Source organism: Serinus canaria, chromosome Z, assembly GCF_022539315.1.
Source record: "Serinus canaria isolate serCan28SL12 chromosome Z, serCan2020, whole genome shotgun sequence".
Lineage (NCBI taxonomy): Eukaryota > Metazoa > Chordata > Aves > Passeriformes > Fringillidae > Serinus > Serinus canaria.
Genome location: NC_066343.1, coordinates 58,877,726 through 58,901,723, shown reverse-complemented (window position 1 = coordinate 58,901,723; position 23,998 = coordinate 58,877,726). Strand labels below are relative to the sequence as shown.

The 23,998-nt window shown below is 39.6% G+C and overlaps 1 protein-coding gene across 1 annotated transcript in view; it reads right to left on the bottom strand.

Moving 5' to 3' along the window:
• Positions 1-1,937, bottom strand: part of LOC103821092 (chondroitin sulfate proteoglycan 4-like) — a 32,909-nt gene extending 30,972 nt beyond the window's left edge. The window contains 3 exon segments of the mRNA XM_050987370.1: positions 3-723; positions 1,320-1,483; positions 1,859-1,937. Coding sequence (XP_050843327.1) covers positions 3-723; positions 1,320-1,483; positions 1,859-1,937 — 964 coding nt within the window.
• Positions 1,938-23,998: the final 22,061 nt, after the last annotated feature.

Genomic DNA, 23,998 nt, shown 5'->3' with positions numbered 1-23,998 from the left:
GGGCAGCTTACTCTGGGGAGGTAATGACTTTTTCACAGTTTCTTCATCCAATGTTAGCTGCAAATATTCTGCAGTAAATTTCAGTTTGATGTAGTGCCAACGACTATCATTGACTGACCTACGAGAAGAAAGATGGGTTCTACTTTCATGTTTTCCAACATAAGCTCTAATGAAACCATTTTCCATTTCCATTGCAATGAAATCTCCCATTTGCCCAGGCTGGTAAAGCAGCAAGCCACATGCAGCTGAGGTTTGTAAGGCATACTCAAAGATTCCCTCGTCGTCCACATTCCATGTTGGGAAAGAAATATATGACCTGGAACTGAAGAAACTAATGGGTTCTTCTTCACCTGCAAAGAATTCATCACTTGACCTCACTGAAACTTCATGGATGTTTTTGAAGCCAGGAGAAGGTCTCAGAGGCATCAAAATGTCTAACTGATTGAATATCACACCATCAATACATCCTCGGAAACTGGGTAGTGCTCCAACAAGGTAGGGAACATCAAGTTTACCAGTACCACCTATGTAGAATCCATAATCAATGTCTAATTCATAAAGAATTCCAGGCATTTTTGCACTAGTTCTATCATGTTTATCAATTATCAATGTGACATTATCATGTTCATGATGTAGTTCAACCAGGTGCCAGGCCAAATCATTCAGCTGAGATCTTTGCTGAGAATGCAGTACTTGTTCTCCCACACCAAAGTTAATTCTTAACTGCAAGAGATAGAATTTTAACTATAAAAATCCAAAATTATCTTTTTCACAATCATACATTTAGATATAGTTAATATATTAATTTTCATATCTTTTCACACTAACCATATAATTTACAAAATAGATTTGAAAAAATAAAATCCTAATAAAATTCTGTCTAGGTTTACTTGTTGTCACAGGTGTTTGAATAACTGCAGAAGCAGCAATGGACTCCTCTGCAATTCTGCTGGAAAAAACAACTCCTGAAAGCCCAAATAAAAGTGATCTTTCAAAAACTTACCTTGCAGAAAAAAAAAATTACTTGGATACAAGCATTTTCTGTAATGCTAACAACATCAAATTTGAAATTTTGTCTTTGCCGAACCTCATGCTTTGAACACAATGATCTTGATTTTAAGATCTAGAGATCTCAAGGCTATAGAGATATAATTGTAATAAATAAAAGCCATACTTTGAAATTATCAATTATATTAAGTGACTTTTCAATTTCTCTGAACAGCAACTTGTTTAGTTATCTTGTTATAGATAAAAGCCTTAAGAAAAACTCTGATAAACATAGGCTACACATGATTTTCAGCTACAGTTATAAAGCATACCTGTACATATCCTGAGCGCAGCTCCATTAAACAATAATCAGTCTTCCCAGCTGCAAGAAGAAGCAGTCCTTGTGGCTTGCTTGTCCGAAACTGCAACTGTAAGGATGTCTGAGGGGATGCTTCTGCCATGTTCAGCTCCACAAAGCTACCACCATAAAATGATACTGAAAGAAATAAAGGAAAATAAATAGGAAATTCAATCACACACACACACACACACAAAAATCTTTCTTATTCATACCTGTATATATGCAAACAATATATATTATTTTCTATACACTCATTCACATACAAATGAAAATAAATCTCAGATATCAAATTCACCAACCCAAGCAATTTAATAAGAGCCCAACAGCGATACCAGAATGGACAAGGGATGAATACAGCCCAGTTTTCTTATCTCCAGCCATGATGACTAGAATGGTAAGAACCAAGAAATTATACTTAATAATTTCTTTTAAATACTCTTTAATTTTTTTTTGTTTGTTTGTTTCAGATCTTCTCCTGAGCTTGTCACACCCAGTCTATTTTGTAGTTGCCAGAGAATTTCTCTCTGAAGTATTCCTCTAGTTTCTCTTTGGAAACATTTTCATCTACAACATACTCTGTCTCATACATCTCCATCAGAGACAATCTATGTCATCTCTGCAGAAAAGATGTCAAGTCTCCTGCCACATGTGTCATTTTCAGATGTTTTCATCCCTCTCCTCCCGGCATAACTGTCCTCTTGTTTCCTGTATGCAGCTTCCAACCACCCCACCATCTTGCTGGCCACTCACTCAAATCTAAACAAGCCTCCTTCATTGTGTTCCCTCTTTTCTGCTCTGAGAACAGTAACACCAGCAAGAGTTTTCATGTGACTGCTCACTGCTTTTACCATCCCCATTATTACTATTTTGAACAACACAACAGATTCAAAGATCAAATTCTCCAAAATTCTTCTGGTAACTTCCAGCTGACACATTAAAAAAAAAAAAAAATCTACCACTCCTCCTCTTTAATCAATTACTTAATATACAAAGCCCTGCACTCCAATGAATGCTAAAAAGCCTTTGGCACCAAATTTTATAAAAAGTATTTGAAACACTAAATCTTGGTCACCTTGCCAGACCCATCAAGAAAACTCCAAGGGGTTTTTAAGGGACTCTTTAAAGAAATCTTACAGACTCCTTCAAAATTGATCCTTCTCACTTGTGCATCTTTTATCCTTTGTTACAATATCTACAAAGTTATGGATGTCAGGCTTACAGTCCCCTGGTAATTCTTGTTTTAAATATTAGCATAAAATCTGCCACCATCCAGGTTTCAGGTACCAGGGAGTTTAAACACGGGATCAGACACTACCATTAGCAAGCAAGTTATTTCATCACGAAGGTTTTTAGGTCAAGCCTTCTCCTCCCCTTTCACCACCCCAAAAAAGGAATTTCAGTTTGGGAATCTTCCCAATTAGCAGTAAACGCCATTTACTTTAGCTTTTCTGCAGCAGCCATGCCCTTTCTGAGTGTTTCTTTTATACTAGTAACTTAATCAACTGGCTGCACAGAGCCTCTGCAGGGTTTTTGTTCTTGATGTACTTAAGAAGGATTTAGTAAAAGCTTTGATTCCTTCAAGCTGGTCCTTGACCTTTTTTTTTCAAAGCACGTCTATTTTCAAATTCTATCTGCTAAAGGTTATGATGCTTTCAGCTGTGTTTGGATACAGCGTATAAGAACACCACCAGTAAAATATTGATTTTGCAGTTTTTAGCTTCATTCTGAAATAATTTTCTCATTTTAAAATCAAGCATTACTGCAGAGGACTTTTGAGGTTTAAATGTTCCAGTTCCTACATCAGCTGTCCCCATGCTTAATCTAACGCACTCTGACAACTCCTATAAAGTGTGACTTTAACTCTGACTCTGAACTGGACTCTGTACAGAGTACCAAACCAAAGACCTCATTTAGTAGCTCATTCATGAAATAACTATCAATAATAGTATCTAAAACTATCCTATAGGATGTATAAGAATTCTACATAGCTCTCCCAAGAACAAGATTTCAGCAAAACCCACAGCCAACAACTAGGTAATATCAAATTATATTAAGTACCCAAAGAAACACAAGAAAGATCTTTCCATTACTGAAATACACATATTTCTTCCAATGAAACAGTCACCATTGTGCCTAGAAAAACTGATATCAAATGGAACAAAAAGGAATTCTTCCCCAGCAATTTGCTTCTAGTTTAAAAGAAGCTTTCATCAAAAAGCTCAAATACACCTTGCAGGTTTTAGATTAAATTTATATACTGAGAGGACCTATTCTTGTACATAAAAATGTTATTCTGTGAGGTAAATAAAGACCTACTCTTTAAAGCAAGTAGTGGAATAACATACCTAGAGACAAATCCCCAGTATGAATAAGGACTAACTAATTAGACAGGAAATAGGTTAAATAATTATAAATTTTTATATTATGCTAAATTCATATATTGGATTTTGGGGGAAGAAATTAAGCAGAGAGATTATGGATTATCCAGTGCAATTTAGAATAGCTACAATGAAGCTGTGAAGTCAATATTTCACAGAGTACCACTAGGCAACAGTTTGATACTTATACTATATATGAATTTTCTGGAAAGAAAAAAAAAAACCCTAAGTTAAACCTTCTGCCTTCCATAAAACTCTTTAGAGTCCGAATCCGTCACTGAAGGTGGGGCAGGTAGCCACTGATCCACCAGTTAACAAGATTTTGAACCACCGACAATGCCTTGGCATGATTTCTTTTACAGCTAGCAGAACTGTATTTTTTTTTTTGACACATTACTTGCTGTATCACAGATAAGAACAAAATCCACTGTTGAGATTGAAAAACATCACCACAATGACAAAATACATAATTTTGTTTGCTTACAAATCTTATACTCTCCAAAACATGGTGCTGATATTTCAACCCACAGGAGTTGGGTTAATGAAGCTTTGTTACAAGGACAAATAGCAGAATGAGAGGTGAAAAAACCTCCAAAGAATCAAAACAGGACACTTCATCATGAAAAAACATTCCTCCATTTTTGGCAGCCTATCTAAGCTGGTAGCAGATGATATCAACAGCATATAACATAGGAAAAAATGAAGTGGAAAAGGAAGCTGCCAGATTCATTGGGAATGCCCTTTAAGGCTAAATATAACAATTATTCAAAAGGGAATTATGAGGGTTGATTCACACTCTCAGTGTAAGATCTAGTGAGATTTTGAGGGTAAATCAAACACTACCAGAGTGTGTAAGCCTGTTACACTCACCTAAAAGGTACACAATGAAGAATATCTCTATGCTGCATCTACAAATGCTTTACACACCACAAAAAATGCTTAAAGGTCCCTTCCAAACCAAAGCATTATATGACTTCCAGATAAAAGACAGCCCTGTAGTTAAAGCACTGAATGTGAAATGAACAGTGCTGACGTTATTTTCTGGTTCTATTACAGAAACTCACTGAAAACTGAAGAGTTGAAAAAGTCACTTAAAAACCTAATTTCAGTGCACTGCCTATAAGAAGCTCATGAATTTTTTTCCTTCCCAGCATTCAACTGTTTCTTTCCTTTTGCTAGATTGCCTCTGGGTGAAGTTATAGCTGTAACAGCACCTGGAGCAAATGAAGAGAGCTGGATTTTAACAAGCTCTTCTGGTGGTGAAGTCAGTCCACGTGGCCTAGCCAACGTCAGCTTGAAGGCAGCGCCAGCAGAGCATCAAAGGGTGGTGCACCTAGAAGCAGCAGGCTTGTGTCCCTACTAGGTGGTTTGGAAATGTATCATCTGGCTTTGCCTTGCACTCCCTGCAGTGCCAGGGACAGAGGACACCACTATAACAACAAGCCATAAAGCACTGCCTGGCCTAACACCTCTATCAGTAATATCCACAAAACCCTTTGTCATGTCTTCAAGATAATGCTGCTGTTACTAGAGGTTGCCATTTCAGTGGCACTCAAATCTTCTGACATCATTGGTATGTCTGAGACATCTCTATAAGAAATAAAAAAATTCCTCCATCCACTCTGGCTGCAGGGTCTTCATTCACAAAACTGATGAACATCACTCCAGAGCTCCATGCAGTGAAATTCTCATGGATAGAAAAGACTGGTGTATTTCATAGACAGTATCTGAATTTAATCCTTTCATTAATCTCTTCATTAATTTCTGAAGTAAAAAGTTTTTTTTTAAGGTTACAATTAAATATTAGTTCATTTCTAACCAGTCTTCTCAGCTAGTGAAACAGCTGCCACATAACCACAGAACTGACCACTTGTTCTAAAAAACATTACAGCGATTGGCTTGTCTCATATGTGATTGCAGTGAGGAATGGAAGATGGGTGAAGGTGGATGAAAGACCACACTTCTTCAAATGCATGCTCATCTAATAGTTTTTAAAATATATGAAAGTAATAAACTTTATTACCAGTCTTTTAAGCTCAAATTGCAATGTACTCCAAGTTACATGTCAAGAAGAAACAGAATTTGCATGTCAAGTTTTTGGCTGTTTCAACGGTTTTGATGACTGCCCAAGACCTGCACCTTAATATGCATCACTACTGGTGAGGTGCCTGGCCAGTCTTGAAAAGCCAGGCACAGGACAGCCGAAGCTGTGTGCTAAAACCTAGATACCTGCAGCTGCTGGCTGATACTTATCATCGGGACTACTAGCTCCCAGGTACGAGCAGGGCAGGAAATGCAGGGAATATTCCTGTTTCTACCTCAGCACTTTTCCTTATGACATACTACAATTTTGATAAGAGGCGAAGGGAAAAGGTTTACATCTACGTTGCTTGCAAAGCATCCACGTTTTTATTACGAAGAATAGCTGTGTCACGTCTCAGTGTCTCTGCAGCAGGAGGGGAGGCAAGCACAAGGCGCCATCACATCCGAGCGGACAGCTCGGCCTTCACTCTAAGGCAAGAGGACACCACGCCTTCACAAAAAGCCCGCCGCCCCACCACCTGTGCGGCCGCCCCTGCTACCGGCCAAGGGGCTGCGGCGGCAGCCGGCCCGAGCACGGGGCCCACGCCGCCCCACCGGGCCGGGACAGGGGCACTCCCCGTCGGGCTGCTGCTTTCCCGAGAACTCCGGCAACAAGTCGCTCCAGCGCTCCAAGCAGCTCGGGCGCCGGAGCTCTGGCCGAGCAGCCCCTTCCCGCGGGTGCAGGTGCCTTCCGGCCCCGCCACGGCCCTACCTGCGAGAGCGGGCCGGCCGGAGGCCAGCAGCAGCACCAGCAGCGCCGGCCGTAGCAGCGCGGCGGGCGTACCGGCCATGCAGGAGCCGCGGCCCGGCCGGGCTCTTCCAGCGCGGGCGGCGCTAGGGCCGGGGCGCAGCCCTGGGCAGCGGCGGGGAGCGTCACAGCCCCGAGCCCCGGGCCCCGCTCCCCGCCCGACCCCGGGACGGTCTCCGCCCCACTCCCCTCCTTCCCGCCCTCCTCACAGCGCAGCCCCCGCGCCGGCCCGCCCCCGCTCCAGGAGCCCCGGCCTGAGACGGGAGACGCGGCAGTGCTTCACTGCAGCGTCGAGTGCCCTTCACGGCTGCGGCTTAGTGCGTGCTTCGGGTGGGACCTGCCCACGTGTGGGTTACAGCTGTTGTCCGTACTCACCCACTGCGCACCCTTTGTCTCCATGGCCTGCCTGTCGAAGTGGGAGATTTCCCTGAGGTACCCCAAATCTTCCCCTCGGCTGGCTGGAGCATCTCCATCCCTCAGAGTCTTTGCATGCTGTCCCTAAAGAAACACATCACACTGCTTTAGCAAAGAAACATGTTACAGGTGGACCAAACAATGGTTTCAGAAGTTGAGATGATCATAGAATCAATTAGGCTAGAAAGACCTCTGAAACTGAGGCCAATCTATGACCGAACAGCACTGTTACAACTCTATCATGCCACTGACTGCCACATCCAGCCTTTCTTTCAGCACCTTCAGGTGAAGGTAACTCCACCATCTCCCTGGGCACCCCATTCCTATGTCTAATCACCTCTTCTGAGAAGAAATTCCTCGTAATGTCCATCCTGTGCCTTCCCTGGCACAGCTTAAGACCATGTCCTCTCATCCTGTTTCCTGGGAGAAGAGGCTAACCCCTACCTGGTTACAAAGTCCTCCAAGCTACTTATAGTGATAAGGTCTGATTACAACAAGTACAGGTCCTAAATTAGAAAAAATATGCAGTTCACACCTCCTCACTTCAGTCCTGTGCTTAAAAGCACAGTGTCAGCTTAGGAAATGTTTTTAAAGGGCACATTTCAACCAGTCATTTATAAGCCTTTACCACACCTAATTCAAATATGCAGACATGCCTTGAGTTACAGATGTGATCCGTGCCAGGAGCCGCCTTGCAGTCATAAAATTTTCTGCGATTTTATCAGCTAGCAGGGTGCATTGCAATGTGTCTCAACAGGTCGGTTGTTTTTTTAACTTGTTACTTCCTTACACATAGGACTGGAATCTCTGACCTGAAATATGACACTAGGCTAGCAGAGTGAGTAACTGAGATACCAAAACTGAAAAAAAAAAACCAAGAAAAAATGGTGATGGCATGAATATCTTTTCTGGGTCAGCTGTCTGGTTCTTCTCTTCCTTTGAGGTTTGCAATCAGCATTTAGTCTAGATTTTCCTTAGAAAATTTTGGCAGGCTTTGCTATCTTTACCGTTTTAGAATAATGTATGTGACAGCAGAGGGAATCTGTGCCCAGATGGAAATCATGGAGAGGAATCTTCCTCTAAATATCTCTTTAAAGCTTTACTAAAGGTCTCAAAGGCAGAGGCCTGATAAATTTCATTCACTTCAGACTGGCACTTAGAGAAGATTTGTGAAAACCTGGAGAACGTATTGCAAAAAGTTTAAGATGTGAACAATAAGGTCAGAAAGAGGATTTATTGTGGGAGAACAGTTTATAACATGACTGATACTGGAAAAGCAGATGTGCATCAACAAACCCCTGTGCTGCAACAGGGAAGCCTGGGGAGAAGTTTTGCCTTTGCATCATTCACCTGAGTTGCACAAGTCTCATTTAACTTATCCCTACCCTGTGCAGAGAAGTTTGCAGGGAAAGTCACTGGATTATACCTCAGAAGGGAGAGCATCACTTGCACTGTGGGCCTTGAGAAGTAGTAATCAAAAAATACTGCGGCAAGGTGCTTGAATGAGGGGCACATGGTAGGTAAATGAGTGTCCCATACAGGGGAGGGGTTTTGGGACTAAACGCAAAGACAGTGAGATAGGGAGCATGAGGGCCCTGGCATCACATGTACACCTGGTGAGGCATGTGCAGGAGGACACTGCAAGCAGGGGGCACATCTGTGCTGGACCAGAGCACCACTGGAGGTCTGAGTTCAGAGAAGGAAAAATAAATAAACAATGTCGCTGGGCTGAGCTGCAAAATCTTTTTGAATATGAAAAAATATTAACAAGACATATTTTTAAAATACCTCATGATTCATGGTATAGGATGAAATTTGGGAACTTGATGCAGTTATTTTAGGTAATCTATTTCACGTTATAGCTATCAGTACAGTCGAAAAAAGGGAATCAGTCTCTAGTTAGTAATGGTGGGAATCACTGAACAAATATTTTCCTTAAACAAAATAATCTCCTTTTTTCTATGCTCATTTAAAATTTACCTTTTGTCCAAAGAAAGACAATTGACTCAGATCAGAGAAGGGACTGACAGAGCTAGGATTGTTCAGCCTGGGGAAGAGGAGGTTCAGGGGAATCTAATCCATGATTCTATCAATGTCTATGAACAGGTGATAGGAGCATGTGAAAAGAAGGAGTAGGACTTGTTACAGGTGTCCAGGGAAAGTACAAGCACAATTCAGCCCAAACTGAAATAAAGGAAATTACATTTAAATGCAAAAAAATCCTCCTCATGCTTGAAGGATTAGAAGGATGAGGAGGATTAGGAGCACTAGAACAGGTTGCTTAGGCAGGATCTCCATCTTTATTCACACTCAAAACTTGAGAGAGCACAGCCCTGAGCGACCAGCTCTCAGTGACTCTACTTGGAACAGAGGGGTTGGTCTGGACAGGCTCCAGGCTCTCAACTGCTCTGTGGTGCTGTGAGTCAGAAATTTCATGGATATTTAAAAAAACATTGAGACTTCTGCAAAGAGAAAGGCCATATTTTGAACAATGCCTACATGGCTATGGCTTTAAGGCACATTTTCTCAAGTCAATGAGGATTTTCCAGCTATAGATCCTACTCGCTTTTAGTGGAACAGAGGTTTCCAAAGAAATGCAATAAAGATTTGGATAAATACTATTTCTGTTAAACCATACTTCATCATTGTTAAGCACCATCAATCTTTTTCCTTTTTTTTATTTTTTCTTTTCCCATATGTCTGTGATTTGGGGGTTTTAAATTTTTCCCCTTTTTATAATATTTGGCATATGTTATTCAAGGATTTATTATGTCTTAAAAGCACAACATGATTTGTTGCCTACATGGAATGGTTTCTGTATGCCAGCTGTATATCCAGTAGTTGATCTCAGTGCTGAATAGTTCTGTGCGAATGTGTAAGATCATGCAACTAGTTGACCGATTCTTTCCTAATAACGATGGAGATCTGCTTGTTTTCATCTGACCGCCTATCAGCATAACAGTTTATTTTCATTTTGTTTGGTTGGAAAAAGGTTCCACTTAGAAGACAGGATTTTCATGTGGTACTGGAAACCACTTTAAAATTAGTTCCTATATAATTTTTAATTAATCATACTCTTTGCAAATTGCTGCTGCATACAAGATTTTCTTAGGGTTCCCATAGGCTTTCCAACAATTGCTGGGGGGAAATACAAAACCAAAAACAAATTTAAAAAAATTCCCCACCAAAGGTCTCAACATGTTTTGAAACAACTTCTAACTTATTTCTTTGAATTTGGTTAAATTATGCTGAAATTGCAGTTGACGGTAAGTTACAAAGACTTAGCAGATATGCCTGGATAAATATAATGGGAAAGATTGAACACTGGCTACATTACGTCAGTTCAAAAATACTGAAGTTTGATTTCCTGAATGGAGGTGCAGAGTAGTGGACAAAGCGTCTTAATATCACAGATACAAAGTAGTTGTGTGTGTATGCTCTATTGGCTCATCAAAAGCAAGCACAAGCTTTCAGTGGTCCATACAAATCCCCAAAGATGTCAGCTGGAATGACACTAGAGGGAGTCCTTTTTTCTTGTAACAGCTCCTTAAGTAAATAGTGCCTTATAAATGAAAATGTTGAAATAGAGCTCCTGGGAAAAGTGAAGAAACTGTTAGTTTAGATGGGATCAAACAGTATTTAACTTCTAAATTCTAAGCTTGCAATGATTCATTAATACAATTGAATTTTTAAAAGGGCTTTTTTTTTTTTTTAATAAAAGCTTTCTTTTTTTTTTTTTTCAGTAAAGAGTGTATTGAAAGTCATCATTCAAAATTAATCTCTCACATTATTGTTCTGGTAATTTAAATTACAAGGGACCTGTTCTAAAAAGCTATGCTCTTCTCATGCTACCAAACTGAAGACTTAAAATTAATAGGCTGTTCGTTTTCAAGTGAGAGTAAAGGCTTTTACTGAAGTTAATGGCAGTTATAAGCTCTCAGCATCACATTTGCAATAAAAATAGGTTTCCTAAAAGTGCCTTGGTGCATCCCACAAGTACTGTGGTATACTGGCCCATGCATGTTCCTAAACCACATTGACAATTTTGAAAACTCCAGGTATCTGAAAGAGAAATTCATATGCATGCAGGACTGGAAGTCCTCAGTAGCTCACAATTATAGTTTATCATGTGCCACTGGGATTGGGAATATTTCTTATGATGTGGCAGATCCTAAATTGTAAGCCTAAAGCAAGACAAAGCTCTATGTTCTGAATTAAGCGGGAGGAAGACATAGGCATTCTCTAGGGATCAAAATGCTTCCTTTCTTCTCCATGCCTCAAACCAATACCTCTTAGCCTGCTTCAGGTATTCACCATATTCTTGTCCCTTCCAGGATCTCACAGAATGAGTGCTCACCTCTTGCTCCTCTCCTGATGTTGAGTGGGCAATATTGGAGAGCTCAAATATTGACTCAGGCATAGGTCATCCAAGAAAACAAAATTATCATTTTCTGCTAAAATGGCATAGTCTGAGAAACTCAACACAGCAGTCAGCACAGGACACTGCAACTATTACTGGGAGGAAGAGGTTTGGAGAACCCAGAGAAGAAATTGGTGGAATGACCCTGGTGGGTAGTGGTGCCCTTTCCCTGCAAGACAGTAGTGTGCCTTTGAGATCAAGCTATTAAGAGGCCAGCCCAATGGAGAGCCCTACTGTAATAATGTTATCAGGGGAAGAGAAAAATCACAGCCATGTAAGCAGGCCATATAGCAGACTTTCTCCCTTAAGATATTCATGGAGTAAAGGTTTGCTCATCCTCCTTTTTTCCTCTGTGGGTGGTAAGGCTCAATTACATCAGTTTGCAGCTGTGTACATCTTCAGACTGCAGTAGAGGATCTGCTGTCTTCACATTCATGCTTGAATTGTCATGGCTGCTCAATTGCTCTAATAAAGGCTGCTAAAGCAGTAGAGTTTTTGAAGGGACAAAGAAGCATGGATGTATATTATGATGCCATGGCATAGAGTCTGCCTTATCCCCTGTAGGGTAAATGCTAGCCAACACAGGCCACTCACCCTGTGATCTCTCCTAGTCACAGATCAAACTATCGTTATTTTCTAGCAACACACTTACTTAATTTACAGAATATAATAACTAGTATAACTAGAACCTTGCATATTAAGTATTATTGAAATCAATGTATTATTTTTAAAATAAATAAGGAAGTGCAGGAAACAATGCAGAAGCCTTAGTTTGTATCATTTTTACTTGCTTGTTCTTCTTTGCTGTGTGGAAAATGTGGTTCTTTATCCTGGGTATTTACTGATTTGCAAATATGAAAGAGTCTGAATTTTCACACTGGCCTTAAAAGGAACCTTCCTTTGTCCCAAGTTCAGTGTTGAGTGTTGCAATTTAGTGTACTCTCTTCTGAAAATCTGTACAAAAGTCTCTGGTCATTTTTTTCATACCTATTTAAAACATCCAACTCCAAAAGTGATAATCTTTCCTCAGAGATAATCTTTCAGAACTGGGAGTCTTGAAACAGACCTTCATTCCTATCTACCAAAGCAAATCAACTGTCAGTCAGCCAAAAGTCCAGCAAAGAAAAAAACAGCAGCCACAGCAAAACTATGCAAGTTATCTTTGCACAGGGAGGAGACTAGAATGCAGCTTTTGTACAGGTCAAAGGAGGCAGAGGAACTCAAAGGGATGCTGCGAAAGAAAATGCTTTCATGCCCCTGGCTGCAGTACACTGAAAGAGATAAAGCAACTCCCTGGAGAGGGCTTCACTTCTAGGGCAGTTGTATATGGTCTTTCTTAAGATATTTGAAGAATTTAGGTTCTTAGGTTTTAGTGAAAAATATCATCGCATTCTGAGTTAGAGACTGTATAGGGATCAGAGAGGGAAGCAGCTCAATTACAAGCAGTGTGACAGAATGCTAAATAAAAGTAGTTAAATAGGGAAAAAAAACCCAAAACATTCCTACAGATTTGAATTTGGGGGATTTTTTTGCTGCACTGATTTGTGCACTTCACTAATACTTTTTGGCTTTAGCAGGTTTTTATGCCACTTCTGCAGATCAGGACCTTCATGAGAGTTGTTTGTACCCAGTCTCCTTTGGTTAGACACTTCTTCTTTAGGAAAACCACTTACATTCCTCCACACCAATCTGTTTTTCTCAATTCCCTGTGAAAATTGTTTGGATTCTTCCCACAAAACTAACTCATCCTGGATCTGTGAGAACTGTCCAATGCCACTGTTATTGATGTGGTGGAGGATCTCGTACTTTTTTTCTTGTGCTCTCTTTAGCATCACTGTAAGTGAGTGGTGTCTTTCTAGCCCACCTGCTCTGATAACTCACATCACTTTCATTCCTGCTGCCAGTATTAAAAAATGCATTTGCAAATATATTTTGTATGGCTTTGCTTTTTGGATTACTCATCAAACTGCAGTTATAGTAAGTTCATACCAGTGCTATGCAGAAAACCATCTCTTTGTCTAAATCAATACCCTTTGTTGATATCTGGATGGGATTCCTGTCTTGCATCAGTCTTACAGAGATGCTGCTGCACTGGCTAAACAACCTCTGGCTCATGCTAGCTATTTGCATAACCTTGATGATTTTGACTGTTTTGTTCATACTAAAGCACTCGCATTAGGAGAAATGTGATCCTGCCTTTTTTTTTCTGTTAGCCATGGTTACAGAACAATGTTGGCTATGGATGAATAATAACATAGGATGGAAGGAACCACCTGTATCATTAAATGAGACCTTCCAGCTTCTGCAAACATCACCTGATATAATAATCACTGTTACTCAGTTATTGAACTCTTAAAAGCATTCAGATGGCTTGGACTCATCCCTGTCCTTTACCTAATGTAATTTTTGCAAAGCCTCCCCTGAACATGATTGGAAACTACTGATTTTCAACTGAAGTTCTTCATGTGCAGTTGATATCTCATTTTTGCCAACATTACTTTTGAATCAAAATAGCAAACTCTATGTGCTGACATTTTCCTCAATGTATTTGTAGCTAACACTCTTTTTCCCATCAGCCCTGGCTGAACAAGCCTGCCTTGTCTATCTAGCCTCTTCTAGCAAATTAAGTACTCAGTGTTGTTTTCAGCCTTCTCCTTCTTTGCTGGTTTGAATCTACCTTTCAGAAACAGAGGTAAACAGAATAATGTGTAGCCACTCAGACTTGGTCACAGAAAGGCTTTTTCTCACACTTTCCTCTCATTGCTTCAGATGGGCTGGCTCTTAGAGAGCAGACCAGATGACCAGAGTGTCAAATCCAAGAGAAATCCATTCACCTCAAACCTGGCAAAGAAGGGAACAGCTGCAACATCTGGCAAGGGAGATGGCTGCCACCATGCTGGTCTCCAGAGGCTCCAGATTTCTCTGGTTTGGCTTTCTGATAACAACCTCCAAGTGATGGATTAGACCAATGGAAACACTGGATTAATAACTAGGCTCCCCATGCCCTACATGAGGAGCATGACTGGCATTGGCATTGACCTTGTGTCTTAACAGGGTTTACCACATTTATCCCAGCTGACAGCCTGTGTACACACTGTATTAGATTCACCATATTAGCTCTTTAATCCCTATAATTATGTTATTAATTTCATGCACCTTTTAGAACTTGAGTTCTTTTGGTTTTCTCATACCTAAACAAGTTGCTTTATTGCAAATTTTCTTGAGAACTCTCTGCCAGTTCTCTTTTGCTGCATCATTGTCATTTATTTGTATGGGGTAATACAAGTACTGTACTCCTCCCTGTATGGACAGTTTAAAAACAGTCACAGCCCAATAGTTTAGGAAATGGGTCTGATAAATAATGAGAAACGAGTGAAACGATGGACCTCAGTGCGGTGTGATGACCAGGACTGGAAAGGCAGCCTGTACGTTTTTAATACTTTGTTATAGTGTTACTGCAATGATTAATAGGGTTAATATTTTATATATTGTGTAATTTTTGCCACAGAGTTTGGAAGAATAGGATTTGAAGGCTGGGCTGTTGGCTTGGTGCTCTGGTGCTTGGAGCATTGCATCAGATTAGATTATCTGAAAAAGTACATAAGAGATTTAGAGTGAAGAGAAGATTGAAAAACCATCAAAGCTACTGTCCTTGATGAAGCAGATGAAAAAATTCAGTGATGTATGGCCTTGGACAGAAAGACAAATAATATTACTGACCTAAAGACCTGCTAGCCCTATCAAAAACATTTGCATTGAGCTTCACAGAGCTGGGATTTAATAAAAAATTCTTAATTAAGTACTCATAGAAACATGGAGACATGGGAGGTCTCAAGGTGACTTGGTCACCAGTAGAAGTGGGTTCTTAATGGCTGTAATTTTTACAAGCAGCAGGAAAAAGTTCTGACATCTCTTCAGTTTTTGTTGCTCTGTGGCTAACTTGTCATGCAGCCAGGTTTCCTGGTGTCTCCCAGCCACTACAGTTTCTTATACGAAGAAGAGGAAGATTGCTTTCATTTTAAATCCAATAATTTCCTTAAGAAAGTCCATGTGGATTTGAAAAGCAATGTCTTAACACTTTGGGTATGTTTGACTCATCCTGTCTGACTGATCTCTCACTGCCATAACAAATCGGGTGTGAACACTTTGTTCTAGTGTGTGGTATTTCAACTCTGAGATTACATTTTGGAAGCAGTCCTGTATCCCACTCAATTGTCCAGACCAGCTGAACTGGAGCCAGTTCACTCTGTGCTGTTACTACCAAAGAATGTTTCAGGGGTTTGGGTGGCCCTGTGGCAACTGGGAGAGAGAAAGATGTACTCTGAAACCAGCCACAGACCTCCTCAGCTGTAAATGGTGTCCACAGTGCCTACTCCATTTTATCAAATGTTTTCACTACTCCAGGTCATATGCTTGAAGACTACACTACAGGAGGTACTGGTCTTCTGCTTTTCTTCCCTATCTGGTGTATAGCTGTCCACAAAACTGACCATTGCCCACCCACTGGCCCTGCAAATAGACCCACAGTTCATTGCACATGTTCCCAGACACCCCTTTGGAGACAGGGGCTCCAATATTAGTAATACAGTCACCCTGGAGTTTTTTTCCGGCTGTCAGATCTTGTGCTAATCCTGTATACCTCTTTTAGACTGATCACTGATGAAAGTTTGTTTTCTTGTTGTTATTTAGGTAGGAAGACTCAATACAAAAGACACAGATAAAACAATCATCTAAATATCTTGATGCCCTGTGTTCAGCAAGAACTGCTTGTAGAGCAAGAAATATGCATTAAGGCCCTGAGGAATCACAGGCATCAGCAGGGTTGATCTGCAATGTCTTTCAGTGAAAAAATTTAAAAGGAAATGTTGTGAGAGTTAGTTTCTCCTTCCAGAGGAGCATTGCTGGTCATCTCAGATCTGTGTAGTGCTGTTGTTCTTCACCAGGTGCTTCAGGCTAGAATGGGAATTATTTTTCTCGTCAACAGTTTAAAAATGGCAGATCTCATCAAGGCAGGTTACACTACTTCCATACTTTCCCACTGCCCCTGGGATACTATCAGCACTAGCAAAACTTGTGCTCTTGTTGAAGAGTGGGCCTACTGGTATGGTGGTTGAAAGCAGTATCTGGGTTTGGAGACCATGGCAGCTTCACTGAGCCATGGCCACGCATGGTATGAGCATGTCTGAGTTGGCTCTGAGAGCAAAAATAGGGCCAGGTACATGGAGTGGCAGTATTACTTTCCAAATTATATCCAGGCTGCTTCTGGCTTCTTTAAAGATGTGTTCACTCTGCAGGGAGTTTCAAAGTAGAATTTCTTTACTGCAGCATCACTGGAGTCAAAAGGAAACAGAGATGAACTGCTTCAAAACAGAGGTAGCCTGGATTCTGGTGGTCAGTCCAACTTCTATCTGGGAGACCTAGAAAGGATTGTGGGAGGTCAATGAAGAAGACAGAGAAAGGAATGTTGGCAGAAAAGGAAAAAATGTGGAAAAGAAAGAGAAGGGAAAGAGTGTCTCCCTTGCTGCCTGCTCTGCAGGTGGTAAGTGTGTGCCTGGGATAGAGATACTAGAAAGAAGAGGGCCGTAACGAATTACAGAAGAGGTTTCATTGACCATTTATTTTAACAGTCTGTCAGTGTTTCCCCTAAAGCTAGGATAATCCAGAGACTCTAAAATTACTTCATAGGCATATCCCCAAGCTGAAAATTGCAAATTGCTGATTCCTGTTCTCCTTCAAAAGAGAGATTCTCTTCCCTTTTCTTTATGCTCACAATGAAGTGTGATTTTCTGAGGCTCTCCATTTGTATTCCTTGCACAGAACACTACTTTTACTGTTACATACTTTGGCCATGCTTCTTCTGCAAACACTTTAGCTTTTAAACACAGCATGTCTGGTTTATTTTGGCTTCCTTTCTCTTTTTACCCAACATATTAGAAAAACAGACCTGTATCTCCACTGCACTCTGTATTCACAGCACACTGATCTGTGCCATTTTACATCTTCTGCCACTGTTGATCTGGTGTGGTTATTGAGAACAATTTGTGGCAGACATTGACCAAAACACTCTAAAACTACAAAAGCTTTATTTTCCAGTATTATCCCAATTTTCTCATTAAGAGTGGCAGAGCCAAATCTAATTGAATTCTCGCAATGAGATCTCAGGCCTAAGCACTTCCATAGATGTTTTCTGAAGAGCAGACTGCCTGCAGGGACTCTTGCTCCATCCTCAGTCCTAGTGATGTGACATCACTGAACCCAGTTGAACTCCAGTGTTTGAAAACACTGCTGACAATGAGAACAGCATCAAACCCACCTACTTGTGTGTATTTTACATGTGTTTGCAATTTTTTCCATCCCACTCCTAACTTTGTTTTTAGGTCTGCACCACAGATGCTCTCAAAGTGTAATGCTTAATAGCTCAAGATAGGTTTTTTTTGTTGTAGTTATTAAAGAATTTGGGGTTTTGAAAGAAGGCAGTCCATTGCCTTCCTTTTTGTGAATACTATTTTTCATATAGAAAAAACAGGATTAGTCTTTTGATAACTGACATTTGAGTCATGTTATGTTGCAGTCTTTTTCCCTTAAACACAATGCTACACAAATATCTGTTGCTCTGACAATCAAAATCCTTCTATTGTAAAAATGTCCTTAACATTTGGGTTTGCTTGAGGAGGTAGCTTTAATCATCTGTCTGACAGTCAAACGGGAATTTCTTCTGTTATGGGTAGCCTAGGAACTAAATTTTGCAGATGCTCAGCCTTCTTTGAATGCAGCATGACTTCAGAAATAGACCCATTGAGAGAACTACTTTTCCTGATACTTAATCTTCTTTATAGAATATTCCCCCATTTGGGTAGCAGTAATCAAGAGAGAAATAATAACAAAGGGAGAAATTTACTTCTTCTGTTATTTTCTCCTTTGACAGAATCCCAGTGCAGGGACTGTACGGCTAAACCCTCCATCCTCCAGCAGAAAGAATTTCCTTTGTGCTTCCAGTCCTCTTACCTGAACGTGTTGAGCATTCAACACCTCCTTCCAGTTCCAAAACAAAGTGCTTCATGGCCAGTTGTTTTTAAAAAAACTGACATCTTGTTCACCTGTCTAGGGGATGGAGTTGGGATTTGTACACATCTTAACCAATCATCTTAACTTCTTGTCCCTGTCTCGAAACTCAATATTCCCCAGTTGCTGCTGTTTTGAATGATCAAATTAAATGTTTAACACTTCCTTCATTGTGTTTTCAGTGGAAAGACTTGCAATCAAATGTCAGTGTTGCCAAAGAAACCACAAAGTCACCAGTTATTTCTGTCTGTGAAATCAGAGAGTAGCCCTAAAATCTTGCCTGTGCTGGCTAGTGAGGATAAGCATATGCTAGCACCAATGTGGCAGATACCACTGCAGTATCAGGCAGAGAAAACTTCTGAATTGTGAAAGGAGATGCCTTGGAGACCATTGAGACTTAGGAATGGATGTCCATTAGTTAATCACTGGAATTTGAACATTACAGTAATTTGCTTTTCCAGAGAGAACTTGTGAAAACTTAAAACAGACTAACTGGATCCCAAGTCCAGCTGAGATAGAAATTGTCTCAGTTCTGCTTCAGTGATTGTAGCAATGATGATTTATACCATCTGAGCATTTGAGTTCATGTTGCTGTTTGTAACCATGGTGAGAAAGGTATATTCCAGTGAGCTGAGTAACATAGCATGCTGGAGTTTAATTATTTTTCTTTTTCTAGTTCCTCACTTAGTCTTACTAATGTTACAAGCCACAGCAAAAGTAATATGAAAAATATACAAAAATTCAGATACAATATTTGTAAGTAGCTTTTACAAACCTCACTTGCTGATATAGGGATACAGTAAGTTTGTTTGTCTGCAAATATTTTAAATTTGCAAATATTACCCACTCTTCTTGTCAAGAGATGAAAATCTTAGATTCATTTTCCAGTGTGAATATGATTCATTCCTGATATTTCTGATGACTCATCCCCTGTTCTTACCTTGTCTTCTTCAAATATAAATGGGAAAACATATGCAGCCCCTGTCTAATTATCAGACCCGTTTTGGTACATAGGTAAAACTCACGATGTGTTTTAAGACATTCTTAGGAAGCATGCAAGGCAGTCACATTGTTCTTGCAACAATGGAGAATAATGTTTGGATTAAAGTTATGGCATCTTTGTTCGTTATCATTTTCTGGACACACCAAGGATAGTCAAATAAGCACTTAACTCTGAAGTGTCTGAGTCTTAGTTATATTCTTGTAGGATGGTGAGAATCATTTTATATTTCAATGAGGGAGCAAACTCATGGAATATTTTGGATATAATTTGGGAAAGAAAAGTGCTGAAAATGTGGTGAAATTAAGTATTTTTTTAGATCCATTAACATATCGTTTATTTAATTTTCAGCAGTGCTGAAAAGCAAGCACAGTGAAACAGTGTTTGCTTGCATATAAGCAAGTGCAAATGAGTTTGCCCATTTTATCACAACAGAACTGATTTCTTCTTTGTCAAGGAATAGTAAGGGAAAGAAGCAGCCTTACAGCTTTTTTACTTGCATTTAGCTGAGCTTTATCTTAAACACATCTCTTAACCTTGATTTTTAATCCTAGTAATCAATTGAAAGAATATCTTTAAGAAGTTGTCAGCCAAAAATAGCAGCTCTATTGCCAACACCACCTCCCCTTCCCATCCAACTCTGGCAAATGTTTCCCTTCCTCTCTTTCTCTTCTTATCCAGCCATGTCATCCAACAGAGCCAGATGCTGGGATCTGAGAGTATACAGGAAGGCAGCTGGGGAGAGAAGAGATAAAAGCTTGGAGAGGACAGAGATGTTTTCTCTTGTTCCTCATATACTTTCTAAGCATCCTGTCTGACTTATAGGGAAAAGACACCCTATCTGACAACTAGCTTAATGTCTTTTAAAGTGATATCCTTTTCCTAATCTGATATTTGGAGAACAGTAACGACAATTGATAGTCCTGAAGAGTCATTTCAAAAGATCTTTTGTAATAGTCTATTTGGAAACTTTAGAATTACATGTCTTGAGTTTTCTAGAAATAAATAAATGATCTTTTTCTTACTCTGGTTTACAGAACCAACCTGATCAGTACCATTCTCTCCATCCAACCAGAGAAGCATCTTTTTTAAACAAACTCAATGCCTGTGGCCTGCTCTAATGCACTGTCAGATGCCAAATATTTTCTGCCACCTGCCAGCCACTGACATACAGCTTGGTAAACATTGTTTTTCATTTCATGTGAACTAGGTTGTTCTTGTTTACACCCAGCAGTATAAAACAACTTCTATTGTCCATTGTTCCCTTATTTACCCTCAGAAAAACTTTTTGTTTCTGGCAGCCTTCTCTTCAAGGAATGTGATGCAGACTACAGATAAAAGTGCAAGCATCTGTTAAGATGACTGGCATTATATTAACAACAGTGTAGAAATCATCTGCTTGGGAAGGCAGGCAGGCACAGCCAAACAAAATTTACTGTAGCTTCATTCTGCAGAGGCTATGATAAAACATATGCTTTAATTCCAGGAGAATTAAAGCAGCTGTGCAAAGCCTGCTGCTTACTTCCTAGGCTCCCTATTCATGGCAAGCATACACACCCTGCTTCCTTCAGCAGGAGCTGACATTTACATAGATGCTAAGCTCCAGCATACTTTTAAGGGAAATAGTCTGGATAAAGACAAAAAACCCCAGAGTTCTTCAAATATAATTGTTCTTGGAAGCTTTAAGGAATGTTTGCAATCCTAGAAGCTGGTACCTGACAGACTTCAAGTCTTGATGCTTTATTTCAGCCCTGAGTGATAGAGGAAAGTCTCTCCAGTCATCAGTGCTATTTCAGGCAACACTAAGAAAATTCTTGATGTTTTCCAGTTCAAGCTTTGACCTTACCTGACCCTGCTTAACTTTAAAATCTGACCAGAAGGTTCTGGAATTATTTTTTTCTGTATCTAAGGGTTGAATGAATGTTTAAATGCTTGAGGCCTCTACTGTCAATATTGGTCCTCTGATCAACGGTAAATTGTTCTATCTGACCTTTACACAGCTGATTTTGTCTTGGCAGCCCTAAAAAATATTTCTGAAGGAAAAAATTACTGAACTCTGAGATCCTATAAGTTTTTTTATTTCTCATTAAAATATATTTTTAAGGACTTAAGAATCTTCAGTGGTGTCTGCTGAAAGTGGCGTTTGCTTCTCCACTGTTATTTTTTTCTCATTATTGCCAGCTAGATTCAACAAAATAATGTTCCCAAAAGAGACCAGCTATTATTCTTCTTTCCATTCTATCCTTCTTCTGTTTTATTTTCAGTTTTTATTATGCAAAATGCAAGGAATTTGCAAATACAAGTGTCAAATTCCCTGATCAGAAAGCAAAAATAGCCATAGAGAATCTTCTGCAAGACCCCAGCACTTTCATAAAACAATCAAAATTAGATAACTGGCATGTAAACCAGGGAAAGACTGTCTCCCATCACTGATGTTTCTCTGGGCTGCACAGGGATATCAGGTTGATACTTTGATAGATTGCAATCTGTTTTCAGCAGCTGACCCAGACATAACATCATCATTTCCTGATTATATTGATATGTGTTTCTATTATTTGCTTATTTTGCGCCTTGAGAAACAATTCCTTTTTGTTGTTAAACTGTAAACAGCATAGCAAGGCCTCATATTAAATCATAATTATTTACCATGCTGTTCACGCACCTTTGTCCCTGGGGAATGTGGTGACGTGAATTTACAGGAAGATCGGGGTATTTCTCACCAACAGTTTCCTGTTATTGATATGCTTTTGTTTAGTTGTGATCTTTTTTTTACTCTTTCAGGTTCTCAGGGGAAAAATAAACAGGCACATGACATTAATCACAGTCCTTGGGTATCGTATTGGAAGTCTCACAAATACTTGCAATGTGTAATTGTGAACTAGGTTTGCATCTTTGGAAAATACCAATGACAGCTTATTGTTTGCTAGTACTTGCTCCCCTATTCTGATAAATGATTCCAATAATTCTTTAAAATTCTTTTGTGATTGTGTTCCTTTTTAGATGCCAGAAGGGTTCAAAAGTTTATGAAGACAACCTTGAATAGTTTGCATCTGTGTGTGTAGATTTGCATAATTGGGCTGTTTTCATTTGAGAGAAAACACGGACTACAGAAGAGATACAGAGGTAATTCAAAAATCCAGAGTCCTTTCAGCAAATGCTGTCAAATATGGCCAAAAATGTTTTCTTTAAGATAGTTTGCCAAGTTGCTTTATTTTTTCTCTTTAAGAGTACATGAAGCCTATATTCTTTCTGCTAAATAATATTATTATATAAACTGTATTTACCAGTGTGTCAAAAGTCACCAATATAATTATCAGGGTAGTTATCTAACTTATTTACGGTGTAGCTCCTAAATCTTTTTCAGTGGTTTTGGCTATCCTACTTTTATGTCTGTCTCTATGGATATGCGGTACACTCCTAGCCAAAAACCTTTGCAAAATATCTTGATTTTGCAATAAGGAATTGCAGTAGAACAACAAAGAAAGTTAGTAACAAACCAAACTTTGGGAGGTCTAGATATTTTTTTCCTAAAGTATTGTAGAAATATTGTGGTTATAGGCAAAACGACATTGTGTCCTAGAGAACACACACCAGAAAGGCCACCAAGAGATAAATCTGTTGGCTAAAGTAAAGTTCTATTAACGTAACTCATATGTAATGTAGTAGCTATTCAGATTCATTACCAAATTCTCAGGGTTTAATATTTTTGTTTCATCATTGTTAAATAGCATCTTTCTTAGCATTTGTGCTATAAGATTTAGAGAAAAATCTCAGAGTCGAACCTACATGTCCACAACCTATTTGTGGCTGCATATTATTCTATTTGGTACTTAGTACTTCAGTGCTGCACTGAGTGTGTGACACTGTTGTTTTCCTTCATTTCTGCTGCTATTATTAAGGACTTAGAATAAGCTCACAAAATCTGTATGTGATATAACATTAATAAAAATCATAGGATCATAAAACGGCTTCAGCTGGGAGGAACCTTAGTTCCAGTTCTAAAGAGACATCTTCCACTATCCCAGGTTGCTCAGAGCTCCATCCAGCCTGGCCCTGAACAATTACAGGGGTGGGGCATCCACAGCTTCTCTGGGCAACCCGTGAGGGTGCCTCACTATCCTCACAGTAAAGAATTTCTTCCTAATATCTAATCAAAATCTTCTTTCAGTTTGAATCCATTCCCCCTTATTCTGTCACTGCATGCTCTAGTAAACTCTCCATGTCATATAACTTCATACCGAGGTTTTTAATTACCTTCTCCTCCTGACATGTTTAACTTCTGGATAACATGTAGATGTTATATGATTTCTTAAAATGCTCAATTGTTCCTGTCCAGGCAGGCTATGTAATCTACATGGCTCCGTAAAAAGTTTTTCATTTCTACCCCTACTTGATTTCTGTGAATTTGTCCTCATCCGTAAGCTCAGCCAAATGAGATCTGGCTGCTTTTCAGATGAGGAAATTTAAGAAATCTCAGGTTATTAGGTTGTTCTAGTTGTGACATTTTATCCTCTGAACTTCCACACCTTGAAAGCAAATTTTTGGT